General features: G+C 37.6%; 1 protein-coding gene across 4 annotated transcripts in view; it reads right to left on the bottom strand.

Annotated features, from left to right (window-relative positions):
• RAP1GDS1 (Rap1 GTPase-GDP dissociation stimulator 1) overlaps positions 1-21,181 on the bottom strand; it is a 170,579-nt gene extending 149,398 nt beyond the window's left edge. Inside the window, exon 1 of one of the 4 annotated variants that reach the window (XM_007184071.2) lies at positions 21,022-21,181. In XM_007184071.2, coding sequence (XP_007184133.1) covers positions 21,022-21,025 — 4 coding nt within the window. In that variant the 5' untranslated portion in view covers positions 21,026-21,181. The remainder of the gene's footprint in view (positions 1-21,021) is intronic. The other 3 variants (XM_007184070.2, XM_007184069.2, XM_007184074.2) reach the window with 3 other exon arrangements.
• Positions 21,182-21,736: the final 555 nt, after the last annotated feature.

The following is a 21,736-nucleotide window of genomic DNA, read 5'->3' as shown; positions in this document are numbered from 1 at the left end:
AAATTTCATAAATATTAAACTCCTAATTTCTACCTTAATTCATTCATTACTTTAACATGTAGTCATACCTCTTCATACATGTGGGTTCTCTCCCAATACACTTCTCCAGGTTGCAATGACATAATAACTCTGTGCCCATTTGCCAGTTATCCACACATCTATCTACTGGATATGCTTCTTTCACTCCACAAGATTATAATTGCACATCTCACATTACTTCCGACAAGATTACTAACTTAAGAGTTCATAAAAATATAAGGTCTTAGATGAATTTAATCAATCTCTTCTATATGTCAACAGTTTGAACTATATGATAAGTAGATGAATTCCAAAATTTAACTTCATAATCAAGTTCACAAATCTATTTAAGAAATCATTTTTGTATACTATTGTACAGTTCTATTTCTTCTGTATTTTTCATTTTGCTAGTTTTATAGTCCTAGGTTCATAGAACTCTTTTAGTTTATTTCTACTATTTCTACTATTTGATGGGACATTCTTGTACAACAGGAGATTCTTCTAGGATATTCACATTGCTCTCCTATAGTAGAAACTTAATAAATCCTGAACACCTACTTTACTGAGTTATTTGTACTTGCATTTCTTATTACAGATTATGGCATAAATTGCCATGATTAAGAAATATTTTTATGTTACACTAAAAGATGTTACACTAAAAACAATGACTACGCTTCACTTGAAGTTTTCTTCTCTAATTATTTCAGAAATTGGATAAAAACTTTTTGAGCAATCACTTTTCATGCATTCTTAAATGGAGTTAAAGTCTATTTTAGTTTGAACCAATAACACTGCAGTCTTAGTAAGATGTCATGTTTGATTAGAGGGTCAAGAGTATGACTGATGACCTTAACAACTACAATATTAAACCATAATGGATAACAGCATTTGGATAAGATAGTTTGTAAAATTTTACTTCACACAATGCCAAAAGACCTTTTCACTTAGAGTTCAAGAATGATCTCACTGTTTTATAGCTGTCAAATATAGCTTTAGCAGATCGTATGACACAAACTGCTAATAAGTTAATACATCAGCTTTTTTTTTTTTTTTTTTTTTTTAGAGAATGATTTATGTTGAGATTCAAGCTTAATTAATTCTTTGACCTAGAACTGACCAAGAAAAATACCAGGGTGATTTCTTCTCCTCAACAATCCCCTAACAGAAAGATTTAAAATACAACCATACCAAATAGTTGTCAACACCCAGGATATTGTAAGCCAACTTAGAAAATCAATGTAGATAAATCTACAAAGCACGATGGCATTTGTCAAAAAATTTTAAAGACACCCAAGAATTATACTAGAACAATGTCGTTGAAACCGTGTAATCTGTCATATTACAAACAGCTTCTGTGTAGAAGAACTATAGGAATGATCTCTATACACAAGAGTTCCAGAAAATGCTGGAAAGTGGAAACTATATACTTGCAAACTTCATTTCTGTACAGGTCAGCTAATTGAGTCCGTAACAAAAGAGAAACTCTCTAAACATAAAAACAGCTACTTGAAACGTATTTACCCTGTTCCAGCTCCCTATAGCTGGTATGTGCTTGCAGATCAACTGAGTCTTCACAGTATCAGCATTCTATCACCAGATTCTTTGGAACAATGTTTTATCAGTTTACTTTATTATCCTGCATTTCCCAGTTTCTCAGGCCCCATTTATCTTCAGGCTTTCATACTCTATTTAGTCCCTCAGAATAGTACCTTGATCTTGGACTTAATATCTTAGCTGTGACCTTTTACTCCTCCAGGACACTAAAGTGTCTGCCTATAATGCTTCAGCTCCTGGCATTTAGATTCAAGAGTAAAAGATATCCTGCCTCCAAGCTCTGCCCTGGACTCTAGGATATGCCTGACAGGGCATATGCCTGACAGGGGAAGGTGAGGAAGACCAGACAAGAGACAGATAATATAATTTCAATATGAGAAAATCCTGCCTAAATATATTGGAATTTTTGAAAGCTATATAAGGTAGATAAACAGAAGTGTTTGGGGGCTATCTACTTATACTTCCAAACAGTCCTGAGCAAATTTTTCACTAGAGTATTCTTAGAACTGTGACTAATCAATTATAAAGATGGACAAAGAAGTAAGACCCTGCTTTATAATGCTTTGTAATAGAGAACTAGATTAAAGATTGACATAAAAGACCTACGTAAACGGAACTTTCTTGAGCTAGAGAAATATATAAAGAAGTACTTCATTAAGATTGGTGCAAAGCAAATAGTCTCACTTCGTAACCGAATAAATACAAGAAAGAGATAATATACACTGAAATTTATACACTTTTAGGCAACACCAACTTTTCTGGGTAATAAAATGCCAACCAGAGAAAAAGGGGATATAAACAAGTAGTCATAAATGTGACAGATGAATTTAACATAGGCATATATTAAGGAATATATTAAGAATTTTAAAAATCTAATAAAAATGATAATGTCTGAACTGTAACTGATGAACCCACAAAGGAATATTTTCCCAGGATACTGCTACAGAAAGCGAAAAGAAATGTGAGGGTCGAGGTAAAACAAAAGAGAATTTAGATAAAAATTAAATATATAAAACAGAAAGCATGATAATAATATCTGTACTTAAAGCTATGATGTACCATGAATTTAAAAGGAATAAAATTCAAGCAATAGGATGAAGAGACATTTAAGTCAGTTATCAACCTATTTGTCTCTCAGCTCCAAATTGACCCTTATTGCCTGATCTATAAAAATGAATCTGGGCCCTTTACATATTTTTCCTTTGTCAGATGGCATGATACAAGCTTTGTCTGTAGATGACAATGGATAGCACTGAAGAGGAAGGTGCTCTCCTTCCGGCTCAGCCCGCATAATTCTCTCCATTGTCAAGTGTCTGCGAGTCATAGCATTCACCATACGTTTTCTCCAGCTCTCAGCTCAGGCAGCAGCGCTGTGTACAACAGCCCCACACAACTCAAGGCTGCATCCCAGCACCGGTTACTGCTTCCCACACCGTCTCCTCAGCCCCGGAAGTGTGTGTGCCAGAAGCCCTGTGGAGCTGGCTATCCAGAGCCACTCCAGCCCAAATTGTACACAGAAGTGTGCCGGGTTCCTGCAGAAGAGGGCTTCTCCAGCTCCAGGTTCCAGAAGTACCTGCAGTGGTGCTTCAACTTCCTCTGCATGCCCAGCTATCTGTGTGCCACCCATCAACCCCAGCTTGCTTGTTCTCCCAGGAGTCTCCTGCAGGTCTGATGGGTATGGACCAGCTCTGGCCTGGGCAACCCAGTGAACTTCTATGCCATCAGGAGGCCTGAAACTATATCTTTTAATGAGAATTCACCCTCCCAAAGAAGTGTGTCCTTCCTTGGATACACTCCTGCACCAAACACTTTAGAGTTTGCTATCTACCTTTAAAGTTACTCTCCAATTACTGTTTAATAGTTTTTACATCAAATGTCCCCTGTTTAAATTACTGTGTGTTGAAAGACAGTTCTCCCTGGATTTCATGGTGTTCCTGCACTATTGGGGCATTCTGAGCAAAGGAAGTTGATAACCTATAATAAAGATAAGTCTCCCACCCTTAGAATGGACACATTCTAGGATTGTAAAAAATTGTCCTCCTCTTCCCAGATATTTGCTTTTAGCTTACTTTTAGGGTAACAAACCTAGAGATGCCATCCCCCTCCCAAGAGAGGCTTTGTTTAATTCAAGAGCAAAGATAAGGGGTATGTGTGCATATGTTCCTTGAATGGCAGATGTACCAGCAACCCAATACAAGCTCTCAGTGTCGTAATTTTAGGGTTCCTCTCCTAAAATTCCTGTCTGCTACATGTGCACCAATAACCAGTACTAAAATGTTCTATGAGTAATAAACCCTGTTCTAAGATCTACAGACCTCGTGTTTCCTGTCAGAATATCTATACATACATATAAATGTAACATTATGTGGTTTGCCTTCTGATTGGACCTAGACTGACACAGATATATACACAGTCGGCTTAGAAAAACGAGGAGCTATGTGGCAAACAAGTAAGAATATTAGCTCTTTCAGTGAACAATATCATAGTCTATCAGATCATGAATGCTAGGTATCAGGTGAATAAAGGTTAAGAAGATAACCTCAAACTTCTATTCATCCAACAATATGAACTAAGCATCTACCAAGCATCAAACACTGCCCTAAGTGCTAAAGATACAAAGATGAATACAACATAGTTCGCACAGTATAGAAAACTTTTTTTTTTTTAGTTTTAATTTTATTTTGGTGGGAATTACCTTCACATGTCTCAATTTACTCCCAGAAGCAATCAATGTTAACATTTTCTTGTGCATCCTTCCAGAAGCACTCTATTTATGCAATTATTTATATTTAAAAACACATATACACACACACAAACTTTAAAGCATAATCAATCCAAATGTTACCATAGTACTAACTACCTTTCTCATGGTAATGATCTTAATAAAGTACCCATTATTATTAGAATCATTATAGTATTATTTTAGAAAATCTAATAACTACTATGTATCTGAAATTCTTTGGTAATTATATGAGAAAGTATTATTTCATTTAGTGGTAATAAACTTAGAAAACCCACTGTCTTCCAAAAGTGACAGGAAAGAAACAGATTCAAAATAATTTTGTCAAATATATATGAGCTTAACAAATATACGAATATAAGATTAACATTAAAATGAATATCAGGGATAATAATTAAATTTTCATTTGGAGAGAGGAGTACAGATATTCCTTTGTTCCTATGAGATTTTATTAGGCTATTAGGTTTTGAAAAAAATATGTAATTTTTAGTGGTAACTATCCTTATTAACTTAAGAGTACTGATTGACATTTTTCATTAGCCAAACAGGTAACATTTACGAAAAAGTTATAGTGAAACCTATAATACTGTTTAAACATGCATATCTCTTTTCTGGTAGCCAAGACAGTCAACAAACATTTTTTCAAGGGAATTAATGTCACATAAAGAACAATTAAATAAACCATAAGGAAATGCTACTTAGTAGAAAAAATTCTCTGTTAGGCTATCTTCATTTGAAATGAAAGAAAAAAATCAGTAAACATTTATTCAGCAGGTAGTTCCCACTTTAATGAGTTTTAACAGCAATCTGTTTCTTACTGAAACAATGTATCTTTCACATTTTATAACTGTTCCAATTATTATTGTTACATAACAAACCACCCCAAACTTACTGGCATAAAACAAAGGCCAATTTATTGTGCTCACAGATTCCACGAACCAGGAATTCACAAAGGACACACTGAGAATGGCTTGTGTTTTCTCCACAAGGTCTGGGGCCTCAGTGTTGTCTCAAAGGCCAGGAACGCCTCTGGGAGTGACTCAAAGGCTGAGGCTGGTATCATCTGAATCATCTGATAGTTCATTCACACACATGTCTGGTGATTGGCCTGGAAGGACCTGAATGTTAGGATTGCTGACCTGAGATCTGACACCTGAGGCCTCTTTACGTGACCTGGCTTCCTTACAGCATGGCATCTGCAGGGTCTCAGACTTCTCAGGGCTCCAAGCAGGCCAGTGTCTCCACAAATAAGGTAGAAGCAACAATGCCTTTTACTACTGAGACTAGGAAATCACAGCATCACTTCTGCTGTCTTCTATTGGTTACAAGTGAGTCACAAGCATGCTCAGATTCAACAGGAAGAGAACTCCCCAACTCTCAATGGAGAGTGGCAAGATTTAGAAGAATACCTGGGGCCAAGAGATATTGTTGTGGCCACCTTTGGAAAATACGATCTGCTACAGTAACTTAATATTCACTACATAATTTGGATAAAATAATACAACAAAGAGCATTACACCCTTTGACTGGTTTTAACTCTGAATATAAGATAAAGTTTCCCAAAAATGACTGTATTTTCAGCTTTGGAAGTAGAAATTAAAATTTATATGATTGGGGCTTCCCTGGTGGCGCAGTGGTTGAGAATCTGCCTGCCAATGCAGGGGACATGGGTTCGAGCCCTGGTCCAGGAAGATCCCACATGCCGCGGAGCAACTAGGCCCGTGAGCCACAACTACTGAGCCTGCGTGTCTGGAGCCTGTGCTCCCAACAAGAGAGGCCGTGATAGTGAGAGGCCCGTGCACCGCGATGAACAGTGGCCCCCGCTTGCCGCAACTAGAGAAAGCCCTCACATAGAAACGAAGACCCAACACAGCCAAAAATAAATAAATAAATAAATAAATAAATAAATAAATAAATAAAGCTTTCATTAAAAAAAAATTTATATGATTGTTATTTTACATAATATTTACAACTACCTTGTGAAATAGGTGTTATTATTACCTGTATTTTAACAGCTGAGAAAGTTGAATTCGGCAGCTGAATAACTTGCCCAGAAAGTTAAGTGTCAAAGTTGGGATAAATCCAGACATGTGTGTCTTCAAAGTCCAAGCACTTCTCACTAACCAAGCAATCTGCACCGTACTGCAATTAAGTGAACCTCATGCAGATCTCATGCATACCAGAGCTGTACAATGCAGGACTACCTGTATCTTTCTTTGTACAGATGAAAGCTCTTCAATAATGAATTTATAACCCAACCATGTTAGACAGTTGTACTAGCTAACGACTCCATGTATCTTAATATGTCACAAAACAAAACAAAAAACAAGAAAGAAAATCGCAACAAAATGTATCAGGAAGCAGTCTCTGCCATAGCATGTCAAGGGTAGTACCATGCTGTTTAGTACAAGTAAGTGTTTAATTGAATAAGTAAGTAAATTTTAGGAAAAATTTTCCAGATCACTGTAAGTAATGAGCACTTGTATATTCCAAAGAATCTGTACTAGGTGCTGAAAAGGTAAATTTGATCTATCCTCTCATTTAAATTCTTAGTGGGGGAGGTGTTTTCTCTTTTTCTAGAATCCAAACTATGGGGACTTTTCTGGTGATCCAGTGGTTAAGAATCCACACCCCAGTGCTGGGGACGTGTGTTCGATCCCTGGTTGGGGAACTAAGATTCCACATACCGCGGGGCAACTCAGTCCGCGTGCCACAACTACTGAGCCCACGTGCTCTGGAACCTGTGCACCACAACTAGAGAAAAGCCCATGCGCTGCAACTAGAGAAGCCTGCGCACCACAACAAAGAGCCCATGCACTGCGACGAAAGATCCTGCATGCTGCAACGAAGACCTGACTCACATAATAAAATTAAAAAATAATTAATTGGGCTTCCCTGGTGGTGCAGTGGTTGAGAATCTGCCTGCCGATGCAGGGGACACGGGTTCGAGCCCTGGTGTGGGAAGATCCCACATGCCGCAGAGCAACTGGGCCCGTGAGCCACAATTATTGAGCCTGCGCGTCTGGAGCCTGTGCTCCACAACAAGAGAGGCCGCGACAGTGAGAGGCCCGCGCACCGTGATGAAGAGTGGCCCCCACTTGCCGCAACTGGAGAAAGTCCTCGCACAGAAACGAAGTCCTAGCACAGCCATAGATAAACAAATAAATAAATAAATAAATAAAATTTTAAGGGAGAAAAAAAAAATTAATCAATTAAAAAAAAAAGAATCCAAATTATGGCCGTATCTGTTTCTATTACTCATTCTTTTATATTATTCTTTATCTACCAGTTAGAGGTTAAGCTTTTCAAAAGCAAAAAAATGTGACTACTTGCACTACTTATTTTGTGACTTTCTGTAATGCCTAATGTGGTAATCTTGTGTTTCTGATCTGACTATGGTGCTTTACACAAACTACATAAAAGCCAGAAATGTGACACAGTTGACAGTTATTTTTTCTGGGAGCTTACCACCACCCTCCCCAAAAATGTGCTCTTGCAACTAAAAGGAAATTAAGTTAATCAGCTCATATAAATTTTGTCTTTGTTCTAACTGATTTTATTTCTGAGGCCAACTATATCTTATAATTTTAAAGATAAACCAACATTTATATTTCTGTGAAGCATAAATACATCAATATAAGTTTTACGTTCTTATAATGATCAGTTTCATCTTTCATAATGAAGTTACTTGAGGAATCTTAGAAGGGGAGTATTTTTCAGAAGAGCTAACAGAAATATTTTTTACAACCTGACAAATTTGTTGTTAAAAAGAATCTTAGATGATGTGAGCTTCTCACAGTTTTGAAAACAATTTTTTGTTAAAGTACGATGATCGCTGCTTATATTTTTTTTCCTGACTATAAAAAACAAAACTCCACCCATAAGTTCAGGGAACTTACTAGTTATTTGAAATTATTTTATACAACTATTTTTATATAGTTTTAAAAAATAATTTAAAATTAAAAAAATTTTGAATTATGATTTTATGTAATTCTTTTTATATAATTATTTTAAGTTTATATAATTCTTATATGTTAGAAAATACTTTCTAATACATAAGAAAATAATATTCTCTAGAAACTGTTTAGCAGTCTTATTGCACTTTGATTGCTTTTATAAATGCCATGCCATCATTTGCCCTAGAAAATGTATTTTATGCTTGAGAGTCAAAAAAGAAAGGAAAAATACAACAGATCTTGGTTTGGGGGCTAGTCGGTCTTTATTAGGTAACTGAGCTTGAAGTTTTCCATATGATAATTTATATTAGTATGAAATGGGCATCCCCCTTCCATTTTTAATTGAAATCTATTATTTGGTTCCTATTCAATAATGATGTAATATTTTAAGGATATATATGAAATGGGGATTTAAAGACCTTAACTAACTTGCCAAAAGGCTATACTAAACAATTAATGAATTTACGGAAAAGCAGAGATTCCATCCTCTATCTCTTTGATTTCTTGTATCATTTGGTCAATTGAAAATTCAGTTTAATCATCACTGATGACCATATATATCATAGATAGTTAACTTTGCTCTTGACTATTTGTACAATTTAATTTTCACAATTTCTTAATTTTAAAATAAATGTATTAATTTTCAAAAGTAATATAAGTTCAAAATTTTATCACAAGTTTGAATACAATTAACTCTTTAGTAGTTCAAAAGCTGTAACAGAAATTTCAGACATTGCAAATTTAAATACTTTCAAGAGTGAGAGAGTACCGAGTGAGATTTGTAGGATTTAAGATAATAGTAAGAGGAACTTCCCTGGTGGTCCAGTGGTTAAGAATCCGAGCTTGCAATGCAGGGAGCACGGGTTTGATCCCTGGTAGGGGAACTAAGATCCAACATGCTGGGAGGTGAGGCCAAAACAAACAAACAAACAAAACAATAAAAATAAAGTGGTAAAAGAAGTGTCTTTAAAAAAAAAAAGATAATAATAAGAAGTAATGAACTGGGGACCTTATACCCTGCCTAAAGGACAACTATCATTGATTGTCACCAATAGAAATACAGGTTCAGAGATCCTAAATGTTTAATTTTTCAAGAAAAGTTGGTGAAGCAGATTTTTATCAGAAATTTCCTGATTATTTAAATGTTGACAACTAATTCCAATTTCTAAAACTTCGTTAAAAAAATCCTTCTGCAGATTATATGTGGCCCATGGACTGCTGGTTTGCAAGCTCTGTTACAGACATGTCTATCATCACTATAGGGTAATGCTGTTAAATTAGAAGAAGAAGACTGACCTGAATCTGTAGTGACTCTATAACTGAACAAACAAGTATTTACTGAATGCCAATAAGAAATATGAAACACTGAGCAACTAAAATTATTGAATTATTGAATGTGTTATAGAAGTCCAAGAAGTGAGAGGTGTCCAGAGAACAATAAGAAGTCAGTATGAGAGGTCAGAAGTAGTTTTCATGAGCTAGACTAAGGAGAATGAATATGAAAAGTTATTCTAGAAGAAGGGGTAACATGAACAGTGGTGTCTTGGTGGTATCACTGACGAAGAATATTTAGGATAAAAGAAGATGTATTTCAGAGAGCAGTGAGAAATACAAGATAGGTAGCAGACTTCTATGGACCTTGAAAGCTAAGCAGAGTTTAGACTTGATGTGATCGACAGTTGAAGCAATATTAGATCTTGAATAGGGAAGTGACATGATCAATGTGGTGTCTTAAAAAAAGATGGTCATAGCACATAGAAAAGACTGGAGAGCACAGTCTAGTATCGAGAGGCCAACTAAGAAATGGTCTCAGTAGTAGCTGAGGTAAGGGCCTGGACTCTAGCAATAGAAATGGGTAGAGTTTCCTACTATCCTATTTACCTGAATGAATCCTTGTTATTAGCTTGTTTGTATATGTGTGTGTGTGTGTGTGTGTGTGCACCTATGTGTGTGTGTGCACTTTTTTTTCATTAACAGATTGGAGCTGGCCTAGTATAATGAACAGAACACTAGTTAAGGAGTTAGGAAATAAAGATTCTAGATCTGACACTGACCCTAACTAAATGTGTGAAATTGGGCATGTCTCTTAATCTCACTGAGCCTCAGCTCCATAATCTGGACAGAAAGAGACAGAGCCAGATAGATGTCATTGTTTGAGGCCCTGGGTCTTACAATTCCGAAAACCAACAATCTGAAGTATTCAGATAAAAATGTAATCTCTGGTTTCTTTTGAAAAGTCCGAAAATCTGGCTTCCTTGGGCCCTCATCTGTACATGGCAAAACCGGCTGGAGCTGAGTAGGGCATTCCTCTTTTAGGCTGGGCACATACTCTCTTAGTTGGCCATAGTCCCACCATTTCCCATTGTAGCCCTTCAGTGAGACCCAGCATTAGTTACAATTCATCATGCTTTCATTGCTGTTTATTATGGTAGAGAAACATTTTTCTAAACTTTGTCTTTTATCAAAGGTGAGAAAATGAAAGACAAAAAGAAAGACATTTTGTCAAGAAAAACGAAAGAAAGCATACATTTTTATGGAAATAAAATATTCCTTTAGATTTAATATGCAAAAGAAAAAGAGTGCATATGTGTGAAAAGATCACCATTTAACCCTCTTTAATCATATAGTTTCATTTGAGTTTGGAAACCCTGTAATACATGTTGGAAACCTATTGAAAAAAATATCTAAGGAGTGAAATGATTAGATTCACATTTTAGAAAGAGTACTCTAGAAGCATGCAAGAACTTAAGAGGGGGAATGCTGAAAGAACATCTGTTAGACTAGTAAAGTGGTTTCAAGAGGTGAACTGACATGTTTACAGTGGAGAAAGGAGGAGAGGATTGATTCAAGCAGGTAGAACTATTAGAATTTAGGGAACCCAAAGGGTGTTGGAAGTAGAATGATTCTAGATTTTAGGAATGGTTGACTGGATAAATGGTGATATCACCCAGGGAGTTATGGAATGCATAAGGAAGAAAAAGTCTTGGGAAAAGGTGAGGTAGTATAGCATTACTCTACAGCAGGAGTTGGCCAACTACAGCCCACCGCCTGTTTTTATACAACCCACAAGTCAAATGGCTTCACATTTGTAAATGGTTGAAAAAAGTCAAAAGAAGAATATATGTCATAATGTGTAAATCATATGAAATTCAAATTTCAGTGTCCACAAATAGAGTTTTATTGGGACATAATTCATTCCTTTATTTATTGTCTACACCTGTGTTCACTTCACTATGACAGAGGTGAGTCGTTGAGACAGCAACCATATGTGGTACTCTCATCACTTTACACTGTTGCTTGATGTACTACAAATTGCAGTGACACAGTTATGATTGTTCAGTGTTTCGAGTACAATGTGTATTGCCATACCACAACATTTCACTTTGACCATCACATCAAAACGAAAAGAGAAAAGTATACTTCAAATATCATGCTTTTAATGTTTAAAGTGGCATATGGATTATTTTGTTACTGAATGAAATGGCAAACCACTGTACCACACAATGACACTATAGCTACGCTAGAAAAATTCAACATATATCTATATTACCAGACTAAGTATTCATCGTATTCACAATTCGTAGGAAAGTAATCGTCAGAGGAATTAGAAAATACAAAACAGGGGGCTTCCCTGGTGGCGCAGTGGTTGAGAATCCGCCTGCCAATGCAGGGGACACGGGTTCAAGCCCTGGTCTGGGAAATTCCCACATGCCGCGGAGCAACTAGGCCCGTGAGCCACAATTACTGAGCCTGCGCGTCTGGAGCCTGTGCTCCGGAACAAGAGAGGCCGCGATAGTGAAAGGCCCGCGCACTGCAATGAAGAGTGGCCCCCGCTCGCCGCAACTAGAGAAAGCCCTCCCACAGAAACAAAGACCCAACACAGACAAAAATAAATAAATAAATAAAATCAAAAAAAAAAAATTAAAAAAAAAAAAAAGTTGGAAAAGAAAATACAAAACAAAGTACCTCTGGGAGGCTGGGATTGACATATATACACTACTGATACTATGTATAAAATAGATAATGAGAACCTACTGTATAGCACAGGGAACTCTACTCAAAGCTCTGTGGTGACCTAAATGGGAAGGAAATCCAAAAAAAGAGGGGATATATGTATACATACAGCTGATTCACTTTGCTGTACAGTATACACTAACACAACATTGTAAAGCAACTATACTCCAATAAAAATTTTAAAAAATAAATGAAACAAAGTACCTCATCACAGCAGAATTTCTTCACAAAAAGAAAAAGTGAAAATGAAGTTGCAAACAAACTAAGTTTCTGAGGGCCTCACTTATTAGTCAAGCAAGGAAAGCTGTTTACTCATGGTGAGTTAATTAAACTGTATTTTTTTTAAATTATTTATTTATTTATTTATGGCTGTGTTGGGTCTTCGTTTCTGTGCGAGGGCTTTCTCTAGTTGTGGCAAGCAAGGGCCACTCTTCATCGCGGTGCGCGGGCCTCTCTTGTTGCAGAACACAGGCTCCAGACGCGCAGGCTCAGTAATTGTGGCTCACGGGCCCAGCCGCTCCGCGGCATGTGGGATCTTCCCAGACCAGGGCTCGAACCCGTGTCCCCTGCATTGGCAGGCAGATTCTCAACCACTGCGCCACCAGGGAAGCCCTGTATTTTGACTATAGCAGTTTCCAGAGGAGGAAAAAACTTGTTTAAGAAAAGCCTTTCAGTGAGAATAGCTACCTGAAGAGGTAAGGGCACTGGGAGCTATATCAATATTCAATTAAAAGACAAGGCGAATAATTTTAAAAAGGTTTTCCTTGGTTCTTGATAAATTAACAGATAGATATTTGCGATACTGCATAGTGTTCTTATTTTCGAGAAGTCAAGGCTGAACGTGAAGTGACTGAAGAAGAGCCTCTATAAAAGACTGCATAGAAGAGGCAAAAATATTTTTAAAGTTAAGAAAACATTAATTCAGTACAACCTGAAGTGGAATCTATTAAGATGTGTTACATCTGATGGTGGTAAAAACATGTGAGGAACAGAAAAAGGCTTAGTTGAATAAATTTACGAAGTCTGTGAAAATAAGGTGTTTAAAGTCTATGTTTCTTCATTATGTTATTAATCAGCAGGTATTTTATGGGAAAAATATTTTAAACTAACATGTATGATTGAACCAATAGTATCAACTTCATTCACACTCACAGATTTAACCACTGTCGGTTGCTTGTACTTTGATAAGAAATAGAAGCTGCATATCCTAACTTGCCTTACCACACAACAGCTTAAGGGCTTAGCAGTTGTACGGTTTTACGGTGATTTTTTTTTTTTTTAGCTCAATGGTGAGACTGAAATTTCTGAACAAAAAGAAGTGCCTTCAACCATTATTATCAAACAATGAATACCTTTGGAAATTATATTTTGCTGCAGATTTGATAATGTCTCCTTGAATCTGACCTGAAAGTCAAGGCAAAACAGTGCTTATATGTGAAACATACTGTGTTGTGTCATTTTGACAACATTTTCAAATCACAAGTAACCATCAATCTGCTTTATACATTTCTTGTGCTGTCAAAAGCTAAAAACAAGAAGATCTCTGTGCATATACAAACGTGCAACAGATATATTATGCAAGCTCAAACTACAGTTCCAGCAGTGTTTTTCAGACCTCACTGCAAGTGCAAAAGAAACTTCCATATATCAAAATCCATTTAACTATGCAATTGAGGACTTTCAATTGGTTAATCTGCAATGTAAACAGCATACTAAATGGAAACTATCAAGAAAATCTAAAAGAATTCTATAAATACCTTCCATACAATTAATGGGATTATTAAGATCATATGCCCATGATTGATAGCAGCATTTGGTAGTACCTGTCTGTGTGAAAACATGTTTCAAAGACAAAATCAATTAAATGCCTTTACAGATCTGCATTAACAAATGAACAACTGCAATCAATTTTGATGATAGGGTAACTGGAAATCCCAATTAAATGAAATTGCCATCTCAAAAAAGGAATTACAATCCTTTCATTCGGAGACCTGTATTTTACAATAAATCATGTTCAATTCATGTTATATTTTGAATTTAGTCAATAAAAATTTTGTGGATATTTGCTTTTTCTCATATATAGGTTCACTCTTATCTAAGTAATATCCTTGATTTTGCCTCTCGGCCTACAAAGCCTAAAATACTTACCATCTGGCCCTTTATGTAAAAAGTTTGCAGACCTCTGCTTTATGGTGATGCTATTCAAAGTGCAGCATCGTCTGGGAAATGTCTTGACAAGGCAAATTCTTGGCCCATCTCACACCTACTGAATCAGAATTTCTGAAGGTGAGCCCAGTAATTTTTTTTTTTTTAACAAGCTTATAGGTGATTCTTATGCAAGCTAAAGTGTGAGAATCAATGCTCTCAAACAGGATTTTAGAGACTTAGCTCTGTCCCCTTGGATAAATTATTTCTTTGAGTAAATAAAATGGGGATAGTGTCCCCCACTTCACAGAACTGTTAAAGAGATTAAAACTATTTTAAAAAATATTAAAAAATGTAAAGTTTAACATGATTACTGACATCAATAATTCTTAATAAATGGTAATAAATGATAATTACTACTTCGAAGGTGTAGTGGGGCCTCCTTGCACCAGCCCATGAGATAATTAAATTTTTAGGAATTTTGTGAAGCAGTTATTAAAATAGCCATTATCAAAAATTAAATTTTATAAACTTAAAATTAAATAAGTTATATTAAAACAAAGTTATTAATAGTCAAAACTCATCACTACTTAATTACTTTACTACATTTTATTATTATCTGTGCTCATGAGGCTATTATGTCTGTATGGTGGATATATTAATATAATGGTGTGCTGCATCTCATTTCTTCCCGACTATGCATTCACAGGAAAGCAACCACCACAAATCAGAGCTTTTTTGGAGAAAGCCTTCTGGCAAAACATTAACCAACATACCTCTGGTTATCATTATTAAAAATTACACAATGAATTCAGTTTTGAACTCAATGAGTTTGAACTGACTATGCACGTAGGGATGTCTAACCATCTACTAGATAAAAAGATAGAGCTCAGATATATATATCTTTAGGCATCAGTAGCATATAGACAGTAGTTGAAGCCATAAACATGGACAAAATTGAGCAAAACAGCCTTTAGAGAAGGGGTCAGATATAGAAACCATACGGAAAAAGTTAATTTTGTGAACAAAAAGTCAGAAGGACTTTAGAGTTTATAAGTATAGCCAATTATGGCTAGCAGCTCAATTTAACTACTCCCATTTATCACTATCCTAATTCTTAAGTTTTAACTCCTGGAATGCTTCTACCAACAAAAGTTGTATAAATAGATGTACTGAGAGAATTACATTACTCTGCAATTTGAATTCAGCATCCATATCTTAGCCAGCATGGGTAATGGTATTTTAGGCCATCTATTTAGACAAGTCTAACAAATTGGTTCATACTCAGAAGTTTCTACCTCAAGGAGACATTGCCCTTCGAACAATAAAGAAAAACAAGTTATATAGGGATGATTATAACACACTTAAGACATCAATGATATTGAGTATATTTCAAAGTTTAGTTTCAAAGAATCACAGAATTTTAGAACCAAAATAGACTTTATAACCTATTCTGATACCTTAATTTTTTTTGGCTCTTCTCTCCATAAGAAAGAGCTGTTTGTCAAGTTATATGTCTAGCAAAGCATTTTAAATTAAATTTTTTCCTTATCAGTTATCTGAACATCTCATTATCTAAAATTAACATGGACATCCCAAAGGAGATGATCTTCCTTCTCCATCCCTCCTGATGTTCATGAGGGGATATTAAAAATTTACATAATTCTTTATGGCTGTTGCTGGTGCCTCTGATAACTCCAGAATCACCAAGTTCAGTTCAGCTGATCTGGAATCTCTGGAGAGAGCAATCACACTATTTCCCTAAAGGCACCTAGAAGCTCCAACATTCCACTGTGAAAATTAAAACTCTATGGTTCTCAAAATGAATTAAGGCTATTATAACTTTCCAAATAGTAGTACTAGAGACTTCAGAAAATATGACTCTGCCAAGGATAGTGAATCTAGCTCTCTCCCGTATGAAAAAAAAAAAGTGGGCATATACAAAATAGATATAAAGCCAATAAGAAAAATTATTGAACTAGTCAATATATAATCTATGCTCTTTTAAAATAATAAATTTTAGTGATTACCAGCTTACAAAAATATTTTATTGCGCTACCTTGACTTTTAAAGAATAAGTAAAAGTACCAATTTTAACTATTTATCTACGAAACTATTCCAGGACTTAGAAATGCAAGCCAAAACAAAAAAACAAAAAAACAAAAAAAAGACTTATGCGTAAGGCTTATACATACTTACAGAGAAAAAGAAAACTCCATGAATTAAGAGTGTAATTAGAGGTGAACATATAACTAGAGAAATCCCAAATTCATAAAGATGAATAATAAATAAAAAGTGATAAAACCATTCATTAGTAGAGTATCCTTTATGCAAACTGTCATGGAAAATTATAAAACCATTTCTAAACTCACTCTACATGACAGATACTGCAAAAACAGAAAGTATACTATATTGAGTCACAAAGACATAAAAAATGGAATGTCAAAGAAATGTGAGGCGCTATGGTGAGATTACAAATTGTTAGGCAAAAAAATAGCACGTGTCATTCCACATAAAGTGAGACATTTAAAAAATGTTTAAAGAAAACTATGCTTACGTACAGATCTTTAAACGGGGCAAGGAATATTGTACTGCTATACATAGTGAACTCTGTCTCCACTTACTCATTAGCCACTTAGCCTTTACAACTGACCTCCATAGCTATCATACCTCGTAAAGCTGCTTTTTAGAAAATACCCTAGGTAATATCCTAACCAAACTACATCAGCTTGGAGCCTTTTCTCAGTCCTATTACTCTTACTGTTCTGAAGCAACAGCCATTATTGACCATTCACTCTTGAAATCAACCATATGCCTATTCTAGTCTTTCACTCCTACCTACTACTGTCTTTTTTGGTGTCAAATCGTTTCATTCTTTTTCCTTAACAATGGGGCATTCTTCAAGATTCTTACCTTGGACAAATTTTCTTCTTTTTCTTTGTTGACTCTCATCCTCCTACCTAACTTCAAATATTATCTCAGGAAAATTGTGGATAACATCCAGATCTCTAGCTCAAATCCTCTCTTGAGAGTTAAAATAACTGTTAAATATTTTTTACCGAGTTTTGGTTGGTCAACTGATGTTTACTGCATAGCTCCTACATGCAAGACACTACTGTTAGGAAATGTATTCAAAACCTAATATGAGAGTCCCTGTCATCAAGAAGCAGAGAAGCTCAAAGGCAAACTAAACAGTCCAACACATCAGGTCCAAAACTGACTATTCATTCACGTTTCCTCTTCCAGTGGATTAAATAGATATTTAAAAGATCCCACATTCTCATTATTGCCCAGGCAACAATGTATGACTCCTTTCTTAATTCCATATTCTTTATTGCAATTTTCTATTCCCATTGCCACAGGCTGGTTCGGGACAGTATATATTTTCACCCAAACTGCAACCACCACCTTCTGAATTATTGTCCAGTTTCTCATCCAATCCATCCTGCACTCAACTGACAGATTAATTTTCCTAAACCACAGATGTGCTCCATCACTTACCTATATAAAAATGTTTAACAGTCCCTCAATAGACAAGGCAAGTCTAAAAACTTCTTCGGCTTGACATTCAAGGTCCTCCATTATCTGTTCTTTACCTATTACTACTTTTTCATCTCTGTCAGCCACTATTTCCTTACCTCTTGCTCCAGCCAAACATGGTTATTTAATCATATCCTGAAACTGTTTGAATGTTCCTATCTCTGTATCTTCCTTTATGTCATTCCTCTCCCTCTACTCCCATCCTGATTAAGTCTCTGTTCATTTCTACCTTTCAGAAGCTTAACCAACCATTAGATCAAATAACATCATTTTTCTGAAAACTCCTCTCCATCCTCTGACACTATAAAATACGTTAAGGTCTTTTGTGTCACTCATACTTTATTTCGTTACCTGTGTATGTAGAACATTATTCCTGTTAAGATTACAAGAAACTTGAAAAATGTTTTATTAATTTTTATCCTCCCACAGTACATTACATGTGGTTGATATTCAACAAATTACGCTTAATTTATAATAAAATATATACATAAAATAATAGCCATGGTCCATAAGACTACACGGGAAGTTTCCTTCACTCTCTTATGGAGAAAAATCACTGCCACGAGAATATCCTTTTAAAAAATCGCCTTATTTATTTCTTGAAAAGACATTAAAAAGTGATTTCTCCCCCTACCATTAATCAGTATACCCCTTACATATATATGAATTGTTATAATAACTTCCTTGGCTTCGAATATAGCATTGCTTCCCAAGGTTTCAATTTTACATTATTGCATGTGCCTACTGATCACAAACTAAGCCACTGAAAACAGCAGTGTAGAAGGAAATAGCTTGCCTGGTGGTTGCTCCAGAACCCGTACCCCTCAGACAACCCAACTTATTTTTTTTGAGAGAGAGAAGAGCAGTCATAGTGTAGTTATACTTCTCTGTTCCCACTCCCTTCACATCTCCATCACCTCCATAATACCTACCAACCCGAATGTTTGTTCAGAGCCCATACTTTCAGGTTCACAAGTTGAAAATAATAAGACAGGTTTCCAGTTCAACAATTAATTCACCAAAGATTTACTGAATACATACTATGTGGTAAGCACTGTAGAGGACCCAAAAATTCATAAGACACAAATTTCATCTTCTGGAACACATGATTAAATGCACTAACACACACACCTTAACAACTCCATTATAAAGCAGATTACGTAAGGGCTAGAAAGCTTCCAGCAAGGTACAAACAGAATGGTAAAAGGAGAGAGAGTGCTTCATCAAAGTATACCTGACAAGCTTCAAATGAGAGATGGATTTCTATTTGGACTTTCTTTGAAATCAAGTAAAGAATTCAAGATTTTCAAGATTAATTATTTTTAAGTAAATTATTTAAGTATTTTTTCACTGGTATTGCAACAGAATGGAATTTTTTCTACTGAAAAGGTACTGATTTAACATGTAAGTTAAAATTTTAGTTAAACAGACTTTTTTTTAGCTCACCTTGAAACATGGGGAAATATATCTTATAGGCCAAACTTGTGCCTATAATTAAGAAGAAAATTTTTGTTATGTTCAAGGGAAAGACACAATGTGTCCAATAATCCGAACTAATATTTATTTAAAATTCTACTCCCAGAGAAAGACTAGATACATATAAATGGGCCACCCAATTTTTACAGAAATCTGTCAGCATACCAATAGTACATTAAAAAGGAAAAAACTGAACAACTGAAAATAAAATTCTGGGACCTAGATTCATTTTTCATTCATACCACCTCCTCTTGTAACAATGATCTCTTCCTCATATACGGCCAAAGGTCTGAATCAGAGCTTGGAGCATTTGCTTTTCGAGTATGCTCCATCGACACCAGACACTTCTTTGAAGATTCAGAGTTGCGATGACCTAACTCTGTACGTGTTGGGCAATGTATTGACAGATGAAAGGACCACACTCATCTCAAGCTTAAAATAACTTGCAGGGAAGGGGTGGGAAAAGTCCGAGTTGACAGATGCCAATGTAGCAAATTTTAAAAAGAGGAAACTATGATAGACAGGAATGGAAGCAAACTGGGGAACTTGCAGAAGTATGGCATTCCAAATTGCTACTATTTTTTTAAAACTTTCGTCTTTTAATTACATTACAGCATCCATGAGACGTTTCTGCAATTACTGAACTTAACAATTAAGCAACATATTATGAAAAAAAAATTTTAGGTTTAAATTACATGCAGTTTTATAAAACATATTTGCTTTTAAATATCTCATCCAAAACTCTTGATATTAAAGCGAAAGAACTAAAATCGGATTATGGAGATTTCGACAAGGAAAGCTGGGAAAGAATAACATTAAGTTCGGTAACATGTTACAGGCAGGTTGCAGTTTCCCTGCTACAGTAGGCAGGCGAAGGAACCAAGAAAATGGGTTGAGCACAGGAATATTGCACACTGTAGTCACCCAACACTAATTCAACAGATAGCGGGCTCTATCCATCCTTCCTCACGTTCCTCGTGGCCTCTGACAAGTCATCCTTTCAACCTATGAGACTGTCTGCTCTCCCCCCACCGAAAATAATTTCCGTGCAGGTTGTAAAATCTCCCGCACAAACTACTTGCTCACACCTCCTCGCCTTGGGATGGGCAGTCCCCAAGATGGGGAAAGGTCGCCCTGGCAGAGAAGTTACGTTAAGTGGTCTTTCCCGCGGTCCGCCCCGACCCTCCAGCCCAGCAGCCGTGGGAGAAAGGAAGCGGGCGGCCTCCGAAGAAACCGGGATGGGGCAGCGGATACGAGCCCGCGAGGCAGGCTCTGTGGTGCCCGAGCACCGGCTCGGGCAGGAAGAATGGAGGAGGGGAGGCGAGGCAGCGAGGTGCCCGAGAGCCGGGCGGGCGGTCCGGCCCCGCGGCCCGACCCCACCCCGCACTCGGGACCCTCCCAGCCCGCGGACTCGGCGTGCGTTCCGCGTGCGCCGACTCTCCCCGGAGGAAGAGCCACTGCCTCACACCAGTGGATTCGAGAAATCCGGCAACTTTGCGCGAGAAATGCTTCCCACCCTGCAACACGCCGAGAAAGAGAAATATGTCAGGCGATGACGGGGGAGGAAGGATGACTTACCCATGGTCCTCCCAGAGGGTGAGGAGCCGGCAGGGCGAGGCGAAGGTCTCCGGTGCGGGCGGCGCGGTGCTGTGTCCTCCCTCTACCTCCGCCTCTCCTGCAGCCAGGGAGGGACCCGCGGGGGGTGGCCGCCGGGGAGGAGCAGCTACTGCTGCCGCTGCAGCTGCTGCAGGCGGCGCGGCCGCGACGGGGACGAACGGCGAGGGGCGGGGCGGGGTAGGGCGGGGCGGGCGGGCGCAGCCTGCGGCGGGCGCGGCTCCGCGGGCGGGAGGCGGAGGCGCCGAGCCTGCTGGAGCGGCGTCCGCCTCGACGCGCGGTCTGGGAGCGCCCCGCCCTCCCCACCGAGCATGCTCAGTACTTCCCTTTTTTTTTTTCCCCCCCGGGGCAAGAGAATCTGAAAGTGCTGGTGGGTGTGTATTTGCGGGCCGGCTGCCGCCGCCGCGGAGGAGCTTGATGGCGGCAGCTTGAGGGGCGGAGGGTGAGCCTCAAGGAGGCAGGGCGCGGGGACGCTGAGCCCGAACTATTACCCTCCGGCTCGCTACCCCGACCCCACCAACCCACACCCAGAAAACGGGCCGGTGTTTATTACGGGGCAGCCCGGGTGCACAGGCGGGAATTTCCCGAAGGAGGAAACGCTGGGCCTCCTCAGACCTGGGAGGGTGGTCGGAAAGCAAAGCGGACGTCCTGAAACGAAGCTGGAATAGACCTACTGGCG

Source organism: Balaenoptera acutorostrata, chromosome 5 (genome assembly GCF_949987535.1).
Source record: "Balaenoptera acutorostrata chromosome 5, mBalAcu1.1, whole genome shotgun sequence".
NCBI classification, from domain to species: Eukaryota; Metazoa; Chordata; class Mammalia; order Artiodactyla; family Balaenopteridae; genus Balaenoptera; species Balaenoptera acutorostrata.
The sequence above is the reverse complement of the archived record's forward strand: the minus strand, read 5'-3'. Positions and strand labels throughout refer to the sequence as shown.